Genomic DNA, 17848 nt, shown 5'->3' on the forward strand with positions numbered 1-17848 from the left:
GCAGATGGTACAGCTCTATATACTCTTTTCTGCTAATCCAGACCTGAGAAGACAGATCCCATGATGATTGCCAAATAGATGTGCCAACGTCTGTAGCAGTGATTAGTGGCATCTTGGTAGGTGTGCTTAACTCAGCCACACTGGCTGCAGATCATCTGTTGATCTCATCGTGCTATTGAAGGCATGCCAATGTGATTGGGTGTTTCTGAGGAAGCCTCCAACATTACAGTTAGTCAGATAATCACAAATCTTTGAGGTATTATTCATATCCTCTGCCCTTTGGAAAGATTTCTTCCATCTGTATTAACTGACGGTTAAAGTGAAGTAGATGCAGCCAGTTGTGCAGATGGGTGCATGCAGATATTGTTGGGTGGATACAGTACACTTGCCTGGCATCTCTTGGCAGATTTTCCTCTTCCCAGATATAACTAAAATAAATAGCCTTATAACTAAAGCCTATCATTATTGAATCTCTTCTATATCCTCTGCACAAGGAAATCTTTGGGAAATCCACTGATGTCATTATTTGCACTAGGACGAAGAATAAAGCTGAATAATTGCGTCAAAGGCACATAAAAGCACAACTACAGGGGTTAGCTTTTCTTTTTGTATACTGTACCACTTAAAAGGTACCGTGTTCTGAAACAATGTTAGACAAATCATTGTTTTCAACAAGACAATGCCATAAATCAGATCAAAATCAGCCATTCCTTTTCGCTTTTTGTGCCACCGTGAAAGGTGAATAAGTTGCAGGAATCAAGCCAAATGTGTGAAATCAAGCATACCAGTTTGTGTGGCTAATTGCAAAATATATGCATTTTTTTACATTCATTATTGCCTAAAGAAATTCCATGCAGAAGTGAACTGCATGGAAGCTACTTATTGTAACACTGTTAAGGTCTTCTAGTCAGATTATTCCATTCTTGGCTCCAGGAGGAGGTGGGAAGTAGCAATGAGGACAGGGCAGAAGCAGAAACAGAGGAAAAAATCCAAACACCAAGGCCAAATAAATCATGTACAAAAATGCATCTGGACATTTTAATTTTCTTTTCCGTCCTTTAAATTTTATAAAATTATTACTCTACTTCCTTTTAAAATCTGGAATTTTATTTATTCTTGTTCATTATCAAATAAATAAAATAATGAAAAGACACTGCAATAGCAGTTTCAAAAGGATCATGTTCTTACATCCTGAGATGTATAATGAGAGTCCCTGCTTTTTCAGCATTTGCAGTAACCCAGTTTACAGCACCCCTACTGCATTGTGGGATTCTTTGGGTGATTAGTTCTATGTCAGCTTGGATGCCTGGCTTCACTGTGTGTGGGTTCAAACAACAGGGTAAGCATTAAGCATGTGTGCTGCAATCTTTCAGGTTCAGATGTTAAAACTAAATGCACTGCAATGCTTCATGTGTGCTTTCTTTCACAGTTAACAGCTGCAATGGGATTATTTTTCATAATGAAGTCAGGAAGGGGCCTTTCTTGACATGTTCATATCATGAGCTGCAGGTACAGAAATTTAATGGGTTGTACTGAAATGAAAAATTGACTAGAAGAGATGACAGAAGATAAGGGAAAAAAATTGTATTCAATTTTCTAATACTGTAGTGCCGAATGATCCTTAAATTGTATACTGGTCTCAAACTGTTCAAAGATGGACAGTAGGCCTCCTAAAAGGGACATGGCATGTGTGTATTATAAATAATGGATGACTAATTGAAAGCTCTGGGGGGATGAAAAGGAATAGAAATAGAACCTATGAAAGGTTGTCTCAAATTGCCTCAATGCTTAAATGTTAGAAAACAAGATATCTGCACACACACTAATGCGTATCAGTCATTACTGATTATTGTGTTTTGCTTTTTAAACTTGCTGGTCAGGAGCTTCCTGTGCGTTTTGTTGGATTACATGCTACGACATTTATAACATGGCGAAAGGCACGGCTGTAATCTTGCGTGCACTCAAATAGATTCATTGAATTTAATAGTACAGAGGAAGGCTATCCATGTAATCTGAAGAGCTAGTCATTGTACTATATCCCATCTTTTCTACGTATTCTTTTCAATTATTCTTTCCGAAATATTACCACTCCTTTTACACAGTATTATGGAAACTGGTGGTACTGTTCATCCAGCTAGGGTATTCCAAGTTGAAACAAGCCTGTTTTAAAAATTCATTCTTTCATCTTTGCTTTTGTTTTATTAGGAATAGTTTTCACTTAATATTATCTAGTTACCGAGTTACTGAAAAATGAAACGTACTTTTCTTGGTAAAAATCCTTTAGAAATTTATCTTCTTCTAGCTTATACACTTTCTCTGTCCAGACCAAGTACTTAGGCTTTGGTTATAAGGAGAGACTATCATTATTGAATCTCTTCTATATCCTCTGCACAGGCATCAGCAGTCAACAGCACACATGATTTGTTAAACTGCGGAATGACCAATGATTTGTATAGTTTTACCATTATTTCTGTATATGGTCAACTCAACGCGCAAATGTTGGCTACTTCAACATTAGGGACTTCTGTGAGTGGTTGTAGAACAAAACAAGAATAGAGAGAAGCAAGTTTGTATTTAAAAAGGCAACTTTTTTTTAGTGTCTAGAGGCAAGAGTTCTGAGTTTTCTGAAATTTTTATCCCAGATCTTTTATAGATTTAGAATGAGAAAGGTACAAGTATAGATGCAGAGTGGTGGTTTCTTTTATCATGTAAATTTTATTTCAGAAAACATGTTGAATTTTGAAAGCAAACTAAAACCCCTTTGATAGAAACAGAAATCGGGAGCTAAGAAGGAAATGTTTTCAATGGTGAGGGGCCTTTAAACATGAAGATCAATTTTTATGGGGGGCAAATGGGAAAAGTGATTGTGGGGAGAAAGTTCAGGGTGACGTAACTAAACTACTTAAGAAAGAAGTTATGAAGGAATTGAATTAGTAGCTTAAAGAGTTACTGTGTTATTGCTGAATTGAATGATTTATAGGAAAAGAGAAGAGATATGGGATACAAATGTATAGGGAGCATCATGAGTGATTAAGGAAGGGAGACATCTAAGGGTCACATTTTCCTGGTAATTCCCACCACAAATGCAACCTGCGTCAATTGATGTCACACACCATTACTCCTTATTCAAAGAATAGAAGAAAATCAAAAAGAAAGTCATGAAAAAAGGGTTAAGTGAAGAGAAACTAGAGTTGAGAAAAGACAAAACAAGATGCTGAAGCAAAGTACAGAAATAACTAACAGCATGAAGACATGAGATAATTAAGAGAGTGAAAATATTCACCAGCTTATCACATTCATTGGCATAGGAGGTGTATTCATCAAAATAGAGTATGAAGTATTCCCATGTTTAATGGGATACCCAAGTATTTTGTAAATTTCCTCCATGGGGCTCTGCCAATGGAGAATAATTTTAGGAGTACAAAGTATACTTTTCAAATTAGTCATGACTCATTATGTTATAACACGTGTTAAATAGTATTAACATGGATGCCTGCATGCGTGGAGAATACAAAACAATGTTTCAGTTTGAGGTCTGGATGTTCCTGACGCACATGGTACAGCATTTTGCTGCCACATTCAAAGCTGATGACAGTGGGGGGCATTTATGTGGACTTAAACTAAGTCTGCCAATCCCAGAAATGGATTGTTGGTGGCTACAGACACAAGTGAGTGCCAAAGTGTTCTGGCTAGAATGCCTGGCTCAGTTTTTTTAGAAATCGTTAGACCCTCTAGCTCCTAAACCCTCGTACCCGCTCACCATCCTGCTCTCCTCTCCTCCTTGGCAACTCGTACTCCCATTAACCCATGCTCCCGACCTGCACTACCATATAACCCATTCAACCTCCATCGTCACTCACCAAATAACCACAATGGATCTGCTTTCTGAAAACCATGTAAATGGTATGTGAATGATGTGAGTCAGGCACACAGGGAAGGCCATTGTTTAATTTAACACCGAGGGCACTTATAGGGGGTTCTTGTGGTGCAGTGGTAGTGTCCATACCTTTGAGCCAGGAGGCCTGGGTTCAAATCCCACATGCTGCTGGAGTGTGTCATAACATCTCTGAAAAGGCTGATTAGGAAATAAAACTGAGGCCACTGGGACACTGCTTCCTTACTACCAAGTCGGACACACATAATGCTGCAATCTGTGAATAAACTCATTATCAAGAAAGGTAATACAATCAAAATTTATACCTCACTAACTGTCCTGGGATCAATATAACAGACATGACATACCTATGCAATTTTGTAACTATGCTGAATTATGTTGGCACGGATATTCGCATATTAATTCAGTTGATTTCAATGACGACTGGTCTATGAGCCAGAGGAAACTGAGAAGGAACATCCATGTTTTTTAATGGAAAAGGCCACTTTGCAGCCAGCTGTTGAATATGGACCAATGCAGTTTCACAAACAAGCCCAATTGTGATTCATAAACTATGAACAGATATACCACAATTTAACACCCGAGTGAATACAGAAAATACTCTACAGGTTTGCCGAGATCTGTGGAGAGGTAAACAAAGTTAATGGTCCAGGTCAATGACCTTTGTTAAAACTGGAAAAAGTTAGACCTTTGCTAGTTCTAGCCATGCCCACCTGTTCTTTGAATCTCCCTGTGAGTCTTTACAACCTTCAGAATGATGTCCAAGACACCATTAGAGAAGTCTAAGCTCTGCTTTCTTTCCTGACTGTATCTCATTTAAAATAGTCTCAATTATGTTCTCCATACTCACATCCAGTTTCTTTTTACTTCTACTGTTTTTATCCGTGTTAGAAACATAGGAAGAGGAGTAGCAATTTAACACCTTGAATCCTGTCCCATTGATCAATGAGATCATGGCTGATTTGTGACAGAACTCTATGTAGCCTTTGGTGCACAAAAATCTAGCAATCTCAGATTTAAAACTTACAATTTATCTAGCATCAATTACAAACTTTTATCACCCTTTGCGTGTGGAAGACTGACTAAATTTTACTCTTGAAAGATCTGGCTCTGCTTTGAATGTGTTCCATAGTCCAGGACTGCCAGATCAGCATAAATAATTCATTTCCAGCTACCCTATGTGTTCCCCTCAATGGCTTGAAAACTTTAATCAAATCACCCTTCTAAACTTCAGCAAATATTGTAACTTTCCTGGTGTCCAAGTATTATTCCAGTAAAACTGCCTTTGGTTACCATTACCAACTCTGAAGTCTCTTTTCTGTCTGATTACTGAGGCTGTGATAGGGTTGAACCAGATACCTTAAAAACTTTGCATCCTATCACAGCCTGAGATGAGTTTCTGCCTGTTATATCTGGTTGATCACCAAGACTGCCTACTTTCACCAGGCTGGATTTCACATCAGGCTGGATTTCAGCCCCTGCCCAACTGGGTGTGTTTCTGTGTGGCCAGAGGGTGATGCACTGAAGATATGATAAATGGCTGTCCACCCAACCCAGGTGCCATAAAATGGTGGACAGGAAGCTGCTGAAATCAACAGCCTGCATGCCATTTTCGAAAAAGAATAAATAACAGGCAACTGAGTTTGTTTGCAAGCCAATTGACCAAAGCATTATTCTTGGGTGCTGTTACATTGTTAGGTATGATTAGGAGGGTGAGATTGAGAATTTTGTTATTTTAATGTAGTTAGCTAAAATGTAGGAAGGGAGGCTGTAACTTTCAGGGGGTTTGCTTTGTGCATCAGCGGCTTTCCTGATGTTACCCCGCCACTGTGCCTCCCCAGCTGGCCTCCACCCACCCCTAATTCCCCCATCTTCCAGGGCTTTTTGATCCCTTCCTCTTCTAAAGCCCAGGACCTCCTTATTCCAAGATCCATTGCCTTTCTTTTTGAGTCTGCTTGCAAATCCCAGCAATGCCCACTTAGTCAGTTCTGGTGCTGCTAGAGTTGCCAGGCAATCAAATTGGCTGGGCTGCTCTTGAGGGTGGTATTTCCTTCCACTGAGGACAGTATTTCCACTGTGAGTTTGTTTTGACTGTCCCAGAGTGTTGTGAGCTTGTTCAAAACTAATATCTGTAATCAGTGGTGGGGTGGTGTGGGGTGCCGTTGATGAGCAATATGCCACTGTTTCCTGTAACCTGTTGTTAATCTGCACTGACTACGTCCATCTGTAAGTTGAATAAACTGCGCCTGTGTTCTATTCTGAGCATACACTTGTGAATACTGCCCAGATTTAAAAAATAGAGAAGCTGACATTTATCTTTGGCCCTCAGTATCAATGACAGTACCTTTGTGCACAAAACCTCAAAACTCTACAAATAAGAAGTGGTAATATTTGTACTAAATTCAGGAAAACCCTCATGAAATTTAACATCTTTCAGAACTGCTTGCCCTCACCATACCTAGACCAATCAAGGCAATTCCCAAGTTGACTAAATTCAATCCCATAAGAAATAGGAAGGAAAAGTTGTGATGGAAGTGTATAATACATAATCTATGTTTGGATTTGGATGCAAAACAGAGGCAGAAGGATCTGGGTCAGCTCTGTGAGTCTTTTTATTTAAATGTCAAGAAGTGCATTTGAACAGTGACCTAAATATATCAACTTCAAGAAAATATATGGCTGTAGCAGAATCCCTGAGAGAACCCTTGTAATATTAATGCATGAATGTTTAGACTACTACGTTGAAAGCACATTTAGGCAACTTTAGTTTTGTCTGCAGTTAAGTAAGGATTTAAACTGAAATAGGAGAGGTGTTTTCTCTTGGATTGAGTCTGTTACCACAACTGGCGTTGAAAAACAGGTTGCAACTCTGTTTCAATTTTTGCATTTATATCTTTATAACTGTCTGAAAGCTGTTTTTTTTGTTCTTCCTTTATCTATTAAATTTAGGTTGTTAAACTACGCTCACAGCCTTGTCTAAATATGTTTTAACAATTAACCATCCCACATTTTCTGAAGAAGGGTCTAGGCCTGAAACGTCAGCCTTCCTGCTCCTCTGGTGCTGCTTGGCCTGCTGTGTTCGTCCAGCTCTACACCTTGTTGTCTCTACACCTTGTTATCACATATGCTACCAAGCTAGGTTTCATGCTGGGATTTGACTTGTCCAGTATTACTAACAGCTAGCATTATATCAAAGGTACTGAAATAGTAAATGATGAAATGTATATGTACTTCAGTACTTGTAATGTCAAAATTGTGAATTTGTTTGCAATTTTAATATATTTTAAATTCAATTTTACCCATTTTGTTTTAGTATTCTGTGCACCATTTCCTTATTAGATGTCCAATTTGTTTGTTACGTGTTTGCATATTTTTAAGTTGTTTATTAAGCCTACATATGAGTTTTTTGGATATAAGCTTGACTGCAACTTAGTCATGGGCTGCAAAAATGTTTCTTGAAGAAAATACATGATTATTACCATGTTCATAGACAAACCTACGGATCACAAAATTTAGGTCTTAAGTGCCGAGGTGTTGGCACTGCCAGTGACATTTTGGAACCAAAATATTTTTTGAACTGTGCATGCACATTTGCATCACTGTGCCCACCAAATGCCATCTTCTTGAAGATGTTAACATGGGCGTCAGGAATGTACTATGGAAATACAGAGTACATAGATTGTGATGTCAGTCAGCATGTCATGCTGATTTGACACCAGTGCTGCCACTTCTTACTGCTCCAGCTAATATTCTCTCTTAAAGATGTACAGTGAAACATGCACTCGTTAGCAATAAGAACCTCCTAAACAGTACTATTCAAAGTGATCATTAACAACTGATGGTTAATTGTTAGTAATTAGTTATTGTTACTTTTTTTGTGGAAGTGCTAGTTGGTTTTAAATCTTGATTAAAATTGACAATGTTGGCAGGGATGCTCTAAAGATAGAGAAGTCTTTGGCTGTGTTCTGATCCAAGCTGATGGTTCTTCTCGACAAGTCAAATTCCAAAATGATAGCTGGCTTGATAGATCTATTTTTGTTTTATTTTAATTTAGTTTATATTATGGTCATTCATTGAAACATAATCATATGAGGCTGCACAGTCTCATTAATGATAGAACATAGGTCTTTGATACAAAATATGAAACCAAATAAAAATCAAACTATTTAGATACAGAACACAACTGTAACATGTCTAGCAAAACAAGCTAATTTCAAACCAATCTCCTCCAACACTACTTTACAGCGATTCAAATCCAGAGAAATTACACCTGTATATTAATTCTTAAGTTCAACTTGGCTGATACTCCTCAGTTTCCATCTTGTGAATTGTGATGTCTTCTTACATGACTTGGCACAGACTGAGAGCTTAGATTTCATCAGCTCCTAATAGCTTGTAGGTTTCTAACCAAGCGCTCCTGGTTTGGATATTGCACAAACTAAACCTTTCTTATGAGGTAACTCATTCCTTTAATTACTCTCAAAAAAATCCTTTTCACGAGTGAAACTATACTTGCTTCTGACCCCTGTTCCGAACTACTTAAAAACTTTCACTATCTGAGTTTTCTAAACCAAAAATCAATCTTTGATTCTAAATTGAAGTCAAGTTCATAGTATTCAATGTTTACTCCAGATATCATTTAAACCACCACAGGGAATACCTGCTGATTGATGTATACTGAATTAAGTCACTGTTCCAGAAGGACTGCCTGCTCTAGGTTATTTTTTGAAAGCCTTTCACAAAAGTAACCAACAACTATATGTCACTATTTTAAAATCCAAACTTTTGTATATATAGATTCATCACATAACTTTCACCGCTGCGAATACAAGAATTACAGTCAGACCACTTGCTCCTTGTAATAGATGTCACAGATGCAATTCACTTTTGGGCTGCAGTGTGAGAGAGATTTGGAGCAGATGCAGCAAAAAGGAGGACAAATTATGTGCAGATAGTGAATAAATGGGGAGAGAAGGACTCTTAGTAAGAGGCCTTTTGACATAATATCTTCTAGGAGAACTATTCCTCCTTCTACCTTAGCTAAGAGAATTGTGTGTGCAAAACCTATGCTTTTAAAAGGAGGTGCTCATAGAATTTGGACCTGCAGATCTGCAATATGATTCCAAAATGAAGATGGTGATTCCAATGGCTGTGATGGTAAGTGCAGTTCTGAATTGCTTTGTGAATCCTTCCAGATGATATATGTAGCATTTCCCAATTTGCCCTAAATTGCTGCATTCGTGGAGTGATAGTGTAATGACTCACATAATGGTAATTTTGGACAAGTCAGTCCAAGAGTGAAACCTGGCCTGGCTAATCATAAGTTTTAATGTTTTCATTTGGTAACTATGGTGGAAAAACACTGAGCGTATTCACCAGAGGCAGCCAATGTCTTTTAATAGGTGAAAAAAAGTTTCTTGTACAAAAGGAAAAACAAAGTTATGCAAAATACAGTTTAGAAAGATCTTACTAACAGCAGCAAAAATAAAAAAAAGTCAATCCTTTTCCCAGCAATATCCTTTCCAGATAATCAATCCCAGTGAGCCTCACTCATATTTTAATGCAGTAATGTCTTACTTAACTGGTAGTCATGTATTCACTTAGTGCCTGTCATGCCAAGCCAAGCGTATGCTGTCCTCCCCAACTGACTGCAGCACGACTGATAGAAGGTTACTGACTTCCAGTGACTGAAACCGCAGAGATGGTACATGATGACCTCAGGCAGCTCTGGTTCCTGAAGGCCTGGCTTGAGACTTCACTACCTTGGTATGGGCTTCAACAGCCTCGACGATGGACCACAACTAAAATACTGGCAGTGTGGTAATTCTGGGAGAACAGTACTATCATCTTGAGGAAAAAATAATACCAGGTTCATGAACCAGGAAACGTCCCTCATTCTCCATGGCGGGTAGTGCTTTAGCAATCTTAGTAAAGTGCTGGAGAACAGAATACTGAAGCACTCATGAGACCCAAGAACACCTTTGAACACTGGTATCTGTAGCTCTAATGGCATCAAGTTGAGACTTAGTAAGCTCCATTCCGATTATCTACTGCAGCATCAAACATTGATGGCTTCTCTTTCACTGAAAGCTGAGATATCAGCCACCAAGTGCTGAACCAGGTTTGGGTCTGCAAGTGTTCTCGTGGAACTGTCCATCCCTTGCAATCTGTGAATAATGGACTTCAAGCTTTGTGCAAAGACTGTCACCCATGCTGTTCAATCCCTGCCTTAACTGCAACCCATTTCTGCTGGTGACTTATCCCTTGTAGAGTCCAATTCTACGCTACCTTTTAAAATTCAAAACATGCCAGTCTCTAAGTTGGCAAATGTGACTGCATACGAAATTGGGTGACAAAATTTCTTTTTCATTACCCTCTATACCTTCTGCACTTCAGGCACCTCTAGCAGTTGTTGATAGGGTGCCAGTTCTTAGGTACTTCAAAGAATAAAACATAAGGTTAAAGATAGGATGAAGGAAAGTGGGAAAACTAAGAGGCGCATACTTACACAGCTTACATCTTGCAAGTCAGACACTACTGTGGGATAGAGGGTAAGTGTGATATCAGAGGTGAATTGTGTAGAAACATCATCATCTTCCATGATTGCCAGTTCTGCTGCTGGTCTCAGTTATGGCCATACCAACCATTGACAGCATTGTCTGCTCCTAGACATTGAGAAAATGCCACTGCGCCTGTCTGCACGCCAAAAGGTTGTACTGTGCTGCGAGGGAGGGAAGGGTGTCAGTTAGTGTTGTGTAATATGTTTGGGTTACTTGCCAGTGATGGTTGAATGGTTGGCAGTATGTGGAAGCTATGAAATTTGGGAATGAGGCTTTCAGCAGTGCCATGTGGGTGAGGATGAATACTGATTTTGAGCCATCCTTGATGAGGACTGTCAGTAAGGAAGTGGAACCACTCAGGTTAGATAATTGAACTTTATGTGGAATTGCCTTTGAGTCCATGCAGTGAGATTGCTGATATTGACTGCAAATTCATGGCCTTTGCAGTTTCTCTGGAGGGCCTGCTGATTGCCAGATGAAAGAGGCCTGTCTTCACCTTTCCACCTCTTATACTAAGGCTTCTAGATCAAAGAATTTTGGTCACCATTTCGACTCCACTTCCATCTCATAATCTTTCCACAATGACTTCAGCCAACAGGCACCACCCCGTCCAGCCTTGATCATAATGAATGGCCTACTCCTGTTCTTATTTTCTATATTTCTAACAAGTGTTGGTTGGTGTTAAGCAATGCAGACTGACTCTGCGGCACTAGGTCAGGGTCAACTAGAGATCCCAGCTGAGGCATGCAAAGACTCAGCAGCATGGAGTCATAGAGTCGTACAGCATGGAAACAGACCCTTCAGTTCAACTAGTCCACACCGACCATGTTCCCAAACTAAACTAGTCCCACCTACGTGCGTTTGGCCCATATCCTTCCAAACATTTCCTATTCACGTACTTATCCAAATGTCTTTTAAATGTTGTAACAATACCTGCATCCAGCACTTTCTCTGGCAGTTAATTCCACATACACTCTCTGTGTAAAAAGTTGCCCCTCTTGTCTTTTTTAAATCTTTCTCCACTCACCTTAAAACTATACCCCCAGTTTTGAACTCCCCCACCTTAGGGAAAAGACCTTTGCTGTTCACCTTATCTATGCCCCTCATGATTTTATGAACTTCTATTAGAATTAAAATTAGGTTTTATTGTCACATGTACTCAAGCACAAGGATACACGAGTATAGTGAAAAGTGTACACAGTCAATATTTCTGGTTCCATCTGAGGTACAAAGGTGCCTAGGTACAAAACCTTGGGTTGCCAAGTCGCCATCAGAAACCCCAAGCCAATAATTTTTAATTCATGCACAGCTTCTCATGGTTCTCCATCTAATGCCATTAAAAAGAGGTTATCTGTTCAATTATCTCATTGCTATTTATGGGAGCCAGAGGTTGGTGGCATAGTGGTAATGTTAGTAGACTAGTAACCCAGAGAATTTAAGCTCGAGAGACATAACTTTAAATCCCACCAAAAAGTATTCAAAGAAATTGAAATTCCATCAACTAATAAACCTAGAATAAAAAAAAACATTAATACCGATTGTGATCTGACCAGGCAGTTGTAAAACCCATGTGGCTTATGAATGGAGGAAATCTGTTATCCTTACTGACTCTGGCCTACATGTAACTTTAGGCTCACTCCAATGTGACTCTACTTTAATTGGTTTTGTAAACCACTAAGCTGGAGGAGGCTCACCTACACCTTCTTTCTTGAGAATTAGGGATTGGAAATAAATCATAGCCACAAGAATTGATAAAAATAAAGCTTGTTTGCTGTGTGCATGTTGGCTGCTATGTAAGTACTCTATATGTTCTATATAAGAATGACTACACTTGAATAGAGGGTTGACAGATGCTGCACCAATTCAAGTCCTTTACCGAGGGTGTATTACCTAAGGTCACCCTTCAACCTCCTACACTCCAGTGAAAAAGTCCCAGCCTATCCAGCCGATTTTTATAACTCAAACCCTCCATTCCTGGTCACATCCTGGTAACTATTTTCTGAACTCTCTCCAGTTTAATAATATCCTTCCTATAGTAGGGCAATCAGAACTGTGCACAGTACTCCAAAAGAGGCCTCATCAACATCCTCAAAGATCTGAGCAATAAAGGCAAGCATGCTAAACGCCTTCTTAGCCACCCTGTCTACCTGACACAAATTTCAAAAATTACGTACCTGAACCCGTAGGTCTCTCTGTTCTACATCCAGGGCCTTACTGATTGTATATACTGATTGTTTTATCAAAATGCAAAATCTCAAATTTATCCAAAGTAAACTCCATCTGCCACTTCTCAGCCCATTGACCCAATTGATCAAAATCTTTTTGTAATCTTAGATAACTTTCTTCACTGTCCACCATACCACCAATTTTGGTGTCATTCACAAACTTACTAACCATGCTTCCTATATTTTCATCTAAATCATTCATACAAATGACAAACAAAAGTGGACCCTGTGGAACACCGCTAGTCACAAGCTTCCAATCAACCCTCCACGACCACTCTCTGTCTCCTACCATCAAGCCAATTTTGTATCCAATTGGCAAGGCTCACCCTGAATCCCATGTGATCTAACTTTACTAATTAGCCTACTGTACAGAAGCTTATCAAAGGCTTTATTAAAGTCCAAATAAACAACATTAACCACTCTGTCCTCATCAGTCTTTTTGGCTACTTCCTTTAAAAGCTCACTCAAGTTTGTGAGACATGATTTTCCTTGCACAAAGCCATGCTGGCTATCCTGAATCATTCCTTGCCTCTCCAAATTCCCATAAATCCTATCTTTCAGAATCATTTCCAACAATTTACCATTGATGTCAGACTCACAAGTCTATAGTTTCCAGGCTTCTCCTTACAGCCTTTCTTAAACATAGGCACAATATTAGCCATCCTTCAGTCCTCCAGCACCTCACCCATGGTTATAGATGATACAAATATTCTGGCAGTGGCCCCCCAATTTCTTTCCTAACTTCCCATAACATCCTGTTTGTTGCTGGACTGTGCAAGACCATCACAATAATTTTCAGGCAGTGTGGAGTTTGTACAATGCCTGTATTAATTTGAATGGGTGTAGGATAATCATGCATCACAATCCCTGTGTCCTTTATTGGGGAACAAACACATTTCTAGCCCACAGTATTTTTACTGACGTTGATTTGTACGTCATTTGCTACTGAAGTGATTCTGCCTGAGACTATAATTGAAAATTAATTCAAAACCTATAATATCTTACAAACAATTTAGACAACTTTTATTAACTAGCTATAAGAAACTTAATCTAAAATTACTTACAAATTAACTTTGTAATATGTTTTAGTATGCCTCTATATTTAGATGTAAGCAGTCAGTTTTTTAAAACTTTGAAACATCCCTCATCCAATGAATATCAATTTATGTATTTCAGTTATCTTTGTACATTTCAATGATGACGCATTAGTAAGAAGTATACCAAACTCTCGATTTCAGTTCATGCAAAAATGCTGCGTTTATCCTTGTTGCAAACAATCACAAGCACTCGGCTGATCCAAACTGCACTAGCTGTGAAATCAATGCCTAAATTGAATTGGATGTAGGCCAACTAAATGCGTCCCTAGTCAATAAAGTTGCAGATCCTGAAACAGCAGGCCCTTCGCTCCACTCCACACACATACACACACTGACTGATCAGAAATGATGTTGCTGAATTGTATCTTTTAGCATTCAGACTGTGGCGTGATTACTACAGAACAGGAGGACGATGATCGTTAGGACTTTTCACATCAGTGCAAATATGTTAACTATGTTAATTCTTTGCCTTTTCAGCAGTTTATGATGGCTAACATAAATACCTCAGAGGAAATATCGGTGACCATTCAGCAGATTAAGGAAGGCCCAAAAGCCAAACTACGAGAGCTCTGTAAACAATATGGACTCCCTGTTTCAGGAACAAGGGTATACTTTCAAAGAGTTCTGTGTCAAAGACTTGGCATTGATCCAAAATCTGTCATTGTTCAAAAATCCACTTCACGTTCAAACAGTCATGGAGATTGTTGCAGTGTTGCTGGATGCCGAAGTCGCCGGGGCAAAGACACTCATATTCGGTGGTTCACAGTCATCAGAAAAAAAGGGAGTCATACTGCAGCTATAACAAAAGCAATCCAACTTACAAGAAAAGGTTGGACACCAACAATGTATTCTCGGATTTGTGGCCAACATTTCAGTTGTGGCCAGTTGTCTTTTGAGCCAAGTTCTCCTGACTATATTCCGCATTTACATATGCAGCCTATAGAGAAAGCAACAACACCACACTCTGCCTTTTGGCCCAAAGACAGTTCAGAAAAGGCCATGGACCTGACTAACAAGAGCAACATTAAAACCTCTTCAGTTCACATCCCTGGTCCATCTCATCTTGATTTCACAAACCAATATCCACGAATGAACTCTTTAGGTAGGACCTTTCTTCAGTCAACTTCTGAGGATTCACATCTGTTTGACACACATGAAGCAGAAACCAAGGTATTGTGAAGTTTTTAGATATATTGGTCGATGTGATTAACACTGTTCCGAATGGGTGCAAGGCCTTTTGGCAAAACTGTGAAATTTGGTGCTAAATTGGTAAGCTCTCAGAATGTGTGAGGACGTTTATTCTCACAGGGAATGTTCTCCTAATGATGACATTTAGATACAATGGGAGTTTGTGGTTTTGGAGTGTTAAAAATACGGATTCTGACTCAAACCCAGTTCTATCACAGCGAGTTTTAGTTTAACTTAAGTGGACTGAGGCGTTGATGATGACAACAAACCTGCTCTCAGGAAGTAGATGTGTTTTGATGAGGCTGCATGCTTCCAATTCAACGAGAGTATTAGTTTTCATACCTACAGCATCAATTGTGTGGACTCGGTTTCCCGAGATTGAGTCACCCGTCAAGTGATGTGAGGCATTAAGACCAGGATTCATCAGGTCTTCCCAGTTTTGTTTGCCAGCCAGAGGGAACGGGAATACTTCCTTCTGACGCACCAAGCTTATCTGTTTATCATTGCTCCATGGTTTTACTTATTCCCTCAAAAGCTGACACTCCCACTCCTTCTTCAGAACCCATCCACCCATTCAATCTGGCTGGCTGCATCCAGACAACACATGCAAAATACTTACAAGTTGTCCAAGTGTTAAATTTAGGAGGATCATTTGGGAAATCTATATCTCCATGGTTTCTAGGTGTAGGGTCCATTGTTGTGACAGAGTTTGGACATCCGTATTGTGTTTCAGCCACACAATGAGGACTTGAAACTACTGACAGTAAATTGTATCATTTGCATCTCTCACTTTGGAGGAGAAATTGTGTTGAAATCAAAAACTAAATTTTCCAAACCAGGTTACATGATTAGGGTCCCTACATATCTTCAATATTTCTAGGTAAAAATGGAGAGAAGGAAAGTGGAACATTAGTCCAGATTCTAACTAGTGAAACGATACTCCATTCAAAAAATCTGATATGGTGAACTTTATGTGCTGTGGAATTGTGACTGGGTTTGTGTGGCAATTTCTGGTTTCTCCTTCATTCTTTCCTTCCTCTGTCTCCACCAATTTTAAGGTGACTTGCATCACTTCCAGATTTACTTTGACTCATCTCCCAATCTTTTTCAACTTGTTGATGTCTTGCACAATATCACAATTGGCATGTTACCTTGGTGTCTCAAACATATTTAAAAAAAATTGCTTGTGAGAAATCTTTGAATGAGTTACATTATCGAAGAATAAATTCAATTGTATTTATATATAGCAGGATGTGCTTCCCAGTAGAAGATAATGATCTTTTATGGGGAAGTTAAGGTGTGTGATCAAAGACTCAGTCAAGATGATGAGCTTTAAGTCAGCTTTAAAAGACTGGAAGTGGCCAACAGCTGACAAAGAGCTAAAGGCAAAAGTTGCAAAGAATAATGTTGCTGACTGAAGGCACTGTCACCAATGACGAAATGGAGACAGTGAAAATGTAATTGAGACCAGTATCAGTAAACCACAGAGACAGTAGTAGTTGCATGGCAGAGGTGCAGTATGGGGTGTGACTTTGAAGGAATAATAGGGTACATGCAAGGATTTTAAGGGTAAATGTGCCGGAGAAAGAAGTTTAAATTTGTGTAAATGTAAGCAAGATGCAAGGTGGGTTCATATGGAGGGGCATGACATGGAGAAATTGGTTTTAATGGAGACTGAGTGTCAATAGCTGGGCAAGGAAATTGTTGGATACCATGGTTGTAATAAAATCGTGAATTAAAATTCAGTTTGAGGAGAGCCAAGCAAATTGTAAAAGTAGAAGTAAATGATCCTGTTACTGGATTAGATCAATCACAGACAATGCTGGAGAAACTCTGGCTGCACCTGTGGAGAGTAAAGCAGAATTAATGCTTGGGTACAGTGTGACTCCCCTTCAGAACTGGGTTGAAGCCTAGCTCTGAGTTCAACAGCGTGCTGCGTCAGTGGAAAACAAACAATTTTTGCTCAGGAAGAATTTTCTCTTGTCCAAGATATGAGAATGACAGCGAGTGATATTGCTTAATAGGGTGAGATTCAAAAAAATCAGATTCTTGCTATCAAGAACCAAAACATGTTGCAGTTAATTCCTCACATTTTAAATAGCAAGTTTAAAACTCTGCTGTCGGCTATTGAGAAGCCTATTTGCATGCATCTGCAGCTCATTAACTGCTCAACTCACCACATCAACATCTTGCTCTCAATTGTTCGCTCCACAATCGAGAGATTAGATGGCTCAAAACCTGAACAGGTAGAACAGAGCTGGTACCTGCTGACTTGTTTCATGAGCGTCCATCACAACTTGTGGAATAGCTATGCCAGTCACCTTGCTTCTCTGCTTCATCTGAATAAGGTGCCTCCGTGTTCACTGGGCACGCTACTTCAGGATCCTTCATCCACCCAGCTCAGAATCAGCAAAGTACTGGCCTCACAACATCATCATATTTGTTCCTGGCTTATACAGGCATGCTTTAAAGGCTTTATCCGTGTACTTTGGAGTTGAGGGAGAGTCAGGATCTGCATGCTCATAGGCAGGTTGTTTGTGCTGAGGGACAGCCAGGCATCTGGTGTATGTCTGTTTGATTTTTAGTGCTGACATGGCGCCATGTATCTACTGCATTTTAGTTTGTTTTTGTTTGTGCGCAGAAGGCCTCCACTACTGATTTAGAGGCAGGTGGTCTCTGCTTTATGCTTTTGTTAGTGCAGGAGGAGAGGCAAGCAGCAAACAGCACTGGAGACTGCCAGATAGTAAATGTTTCAGTTGGGGGAGAGAAACATTTCAATGTTTAGCACTGTACCAGGTCAACATCAAAGCTGCAGTATGTGACAGCAGTTTATGTGGAAAATACACTGCTTGAAGAAGATGGTGATATGTGAAAGTCAAAGGG

The 17848-nt window shown here is 39.4% G+C and overlaps 1 protein-coding gene across 2 annotated transcripts in view; it reads left to right on the top strand.

Annotated features, from left to right (window-relative positions):
- The first annotated feature begins 1241 nt into the window (after positions 1–1241).
- LOC125486293 overlaps positions 1242–17848 on the top strand; it is a 61244-nt gene continuing 44637 nt past the window's right edge. Inside the window, exons 1-3 of one of the 2 annotated variants that reach the window (XM_048613253.1) lie at positions 1244–1339; positions 1430–1509; positions 14255–14947. In XM_048613253.1, coding sequence (XP_048469210.1) covers positions 1291–1339; positions 1430–1509; positions 14255–14947 — 822 coding nt within the window. In that variant the 5' untranslated portion in view covers positions 1244–1290. Of the gene's footprint in view, positions 1340–1429; positions 1510–14254; positions 14948–17848 lie in introns of both variants that reach the window. The other variant, XM_048613254.1, reaches the window with a different exon arrangement.

The sequence above is a fragment of the Rhincodon typus genome, chromosome 27, assembly GCF_021869965.1.
Source record: "Rhincodon typus isolate 14 chromosome 27, sRhiTyp1.1, whole genome shotgun sequence".
Lineage (NCBI taxonomy): Eukaryota > Metazoa > Chordata > Chondrichthyes > Orectolobiformes > Rhincodontidae > Rhincodon > Rhincodon typus.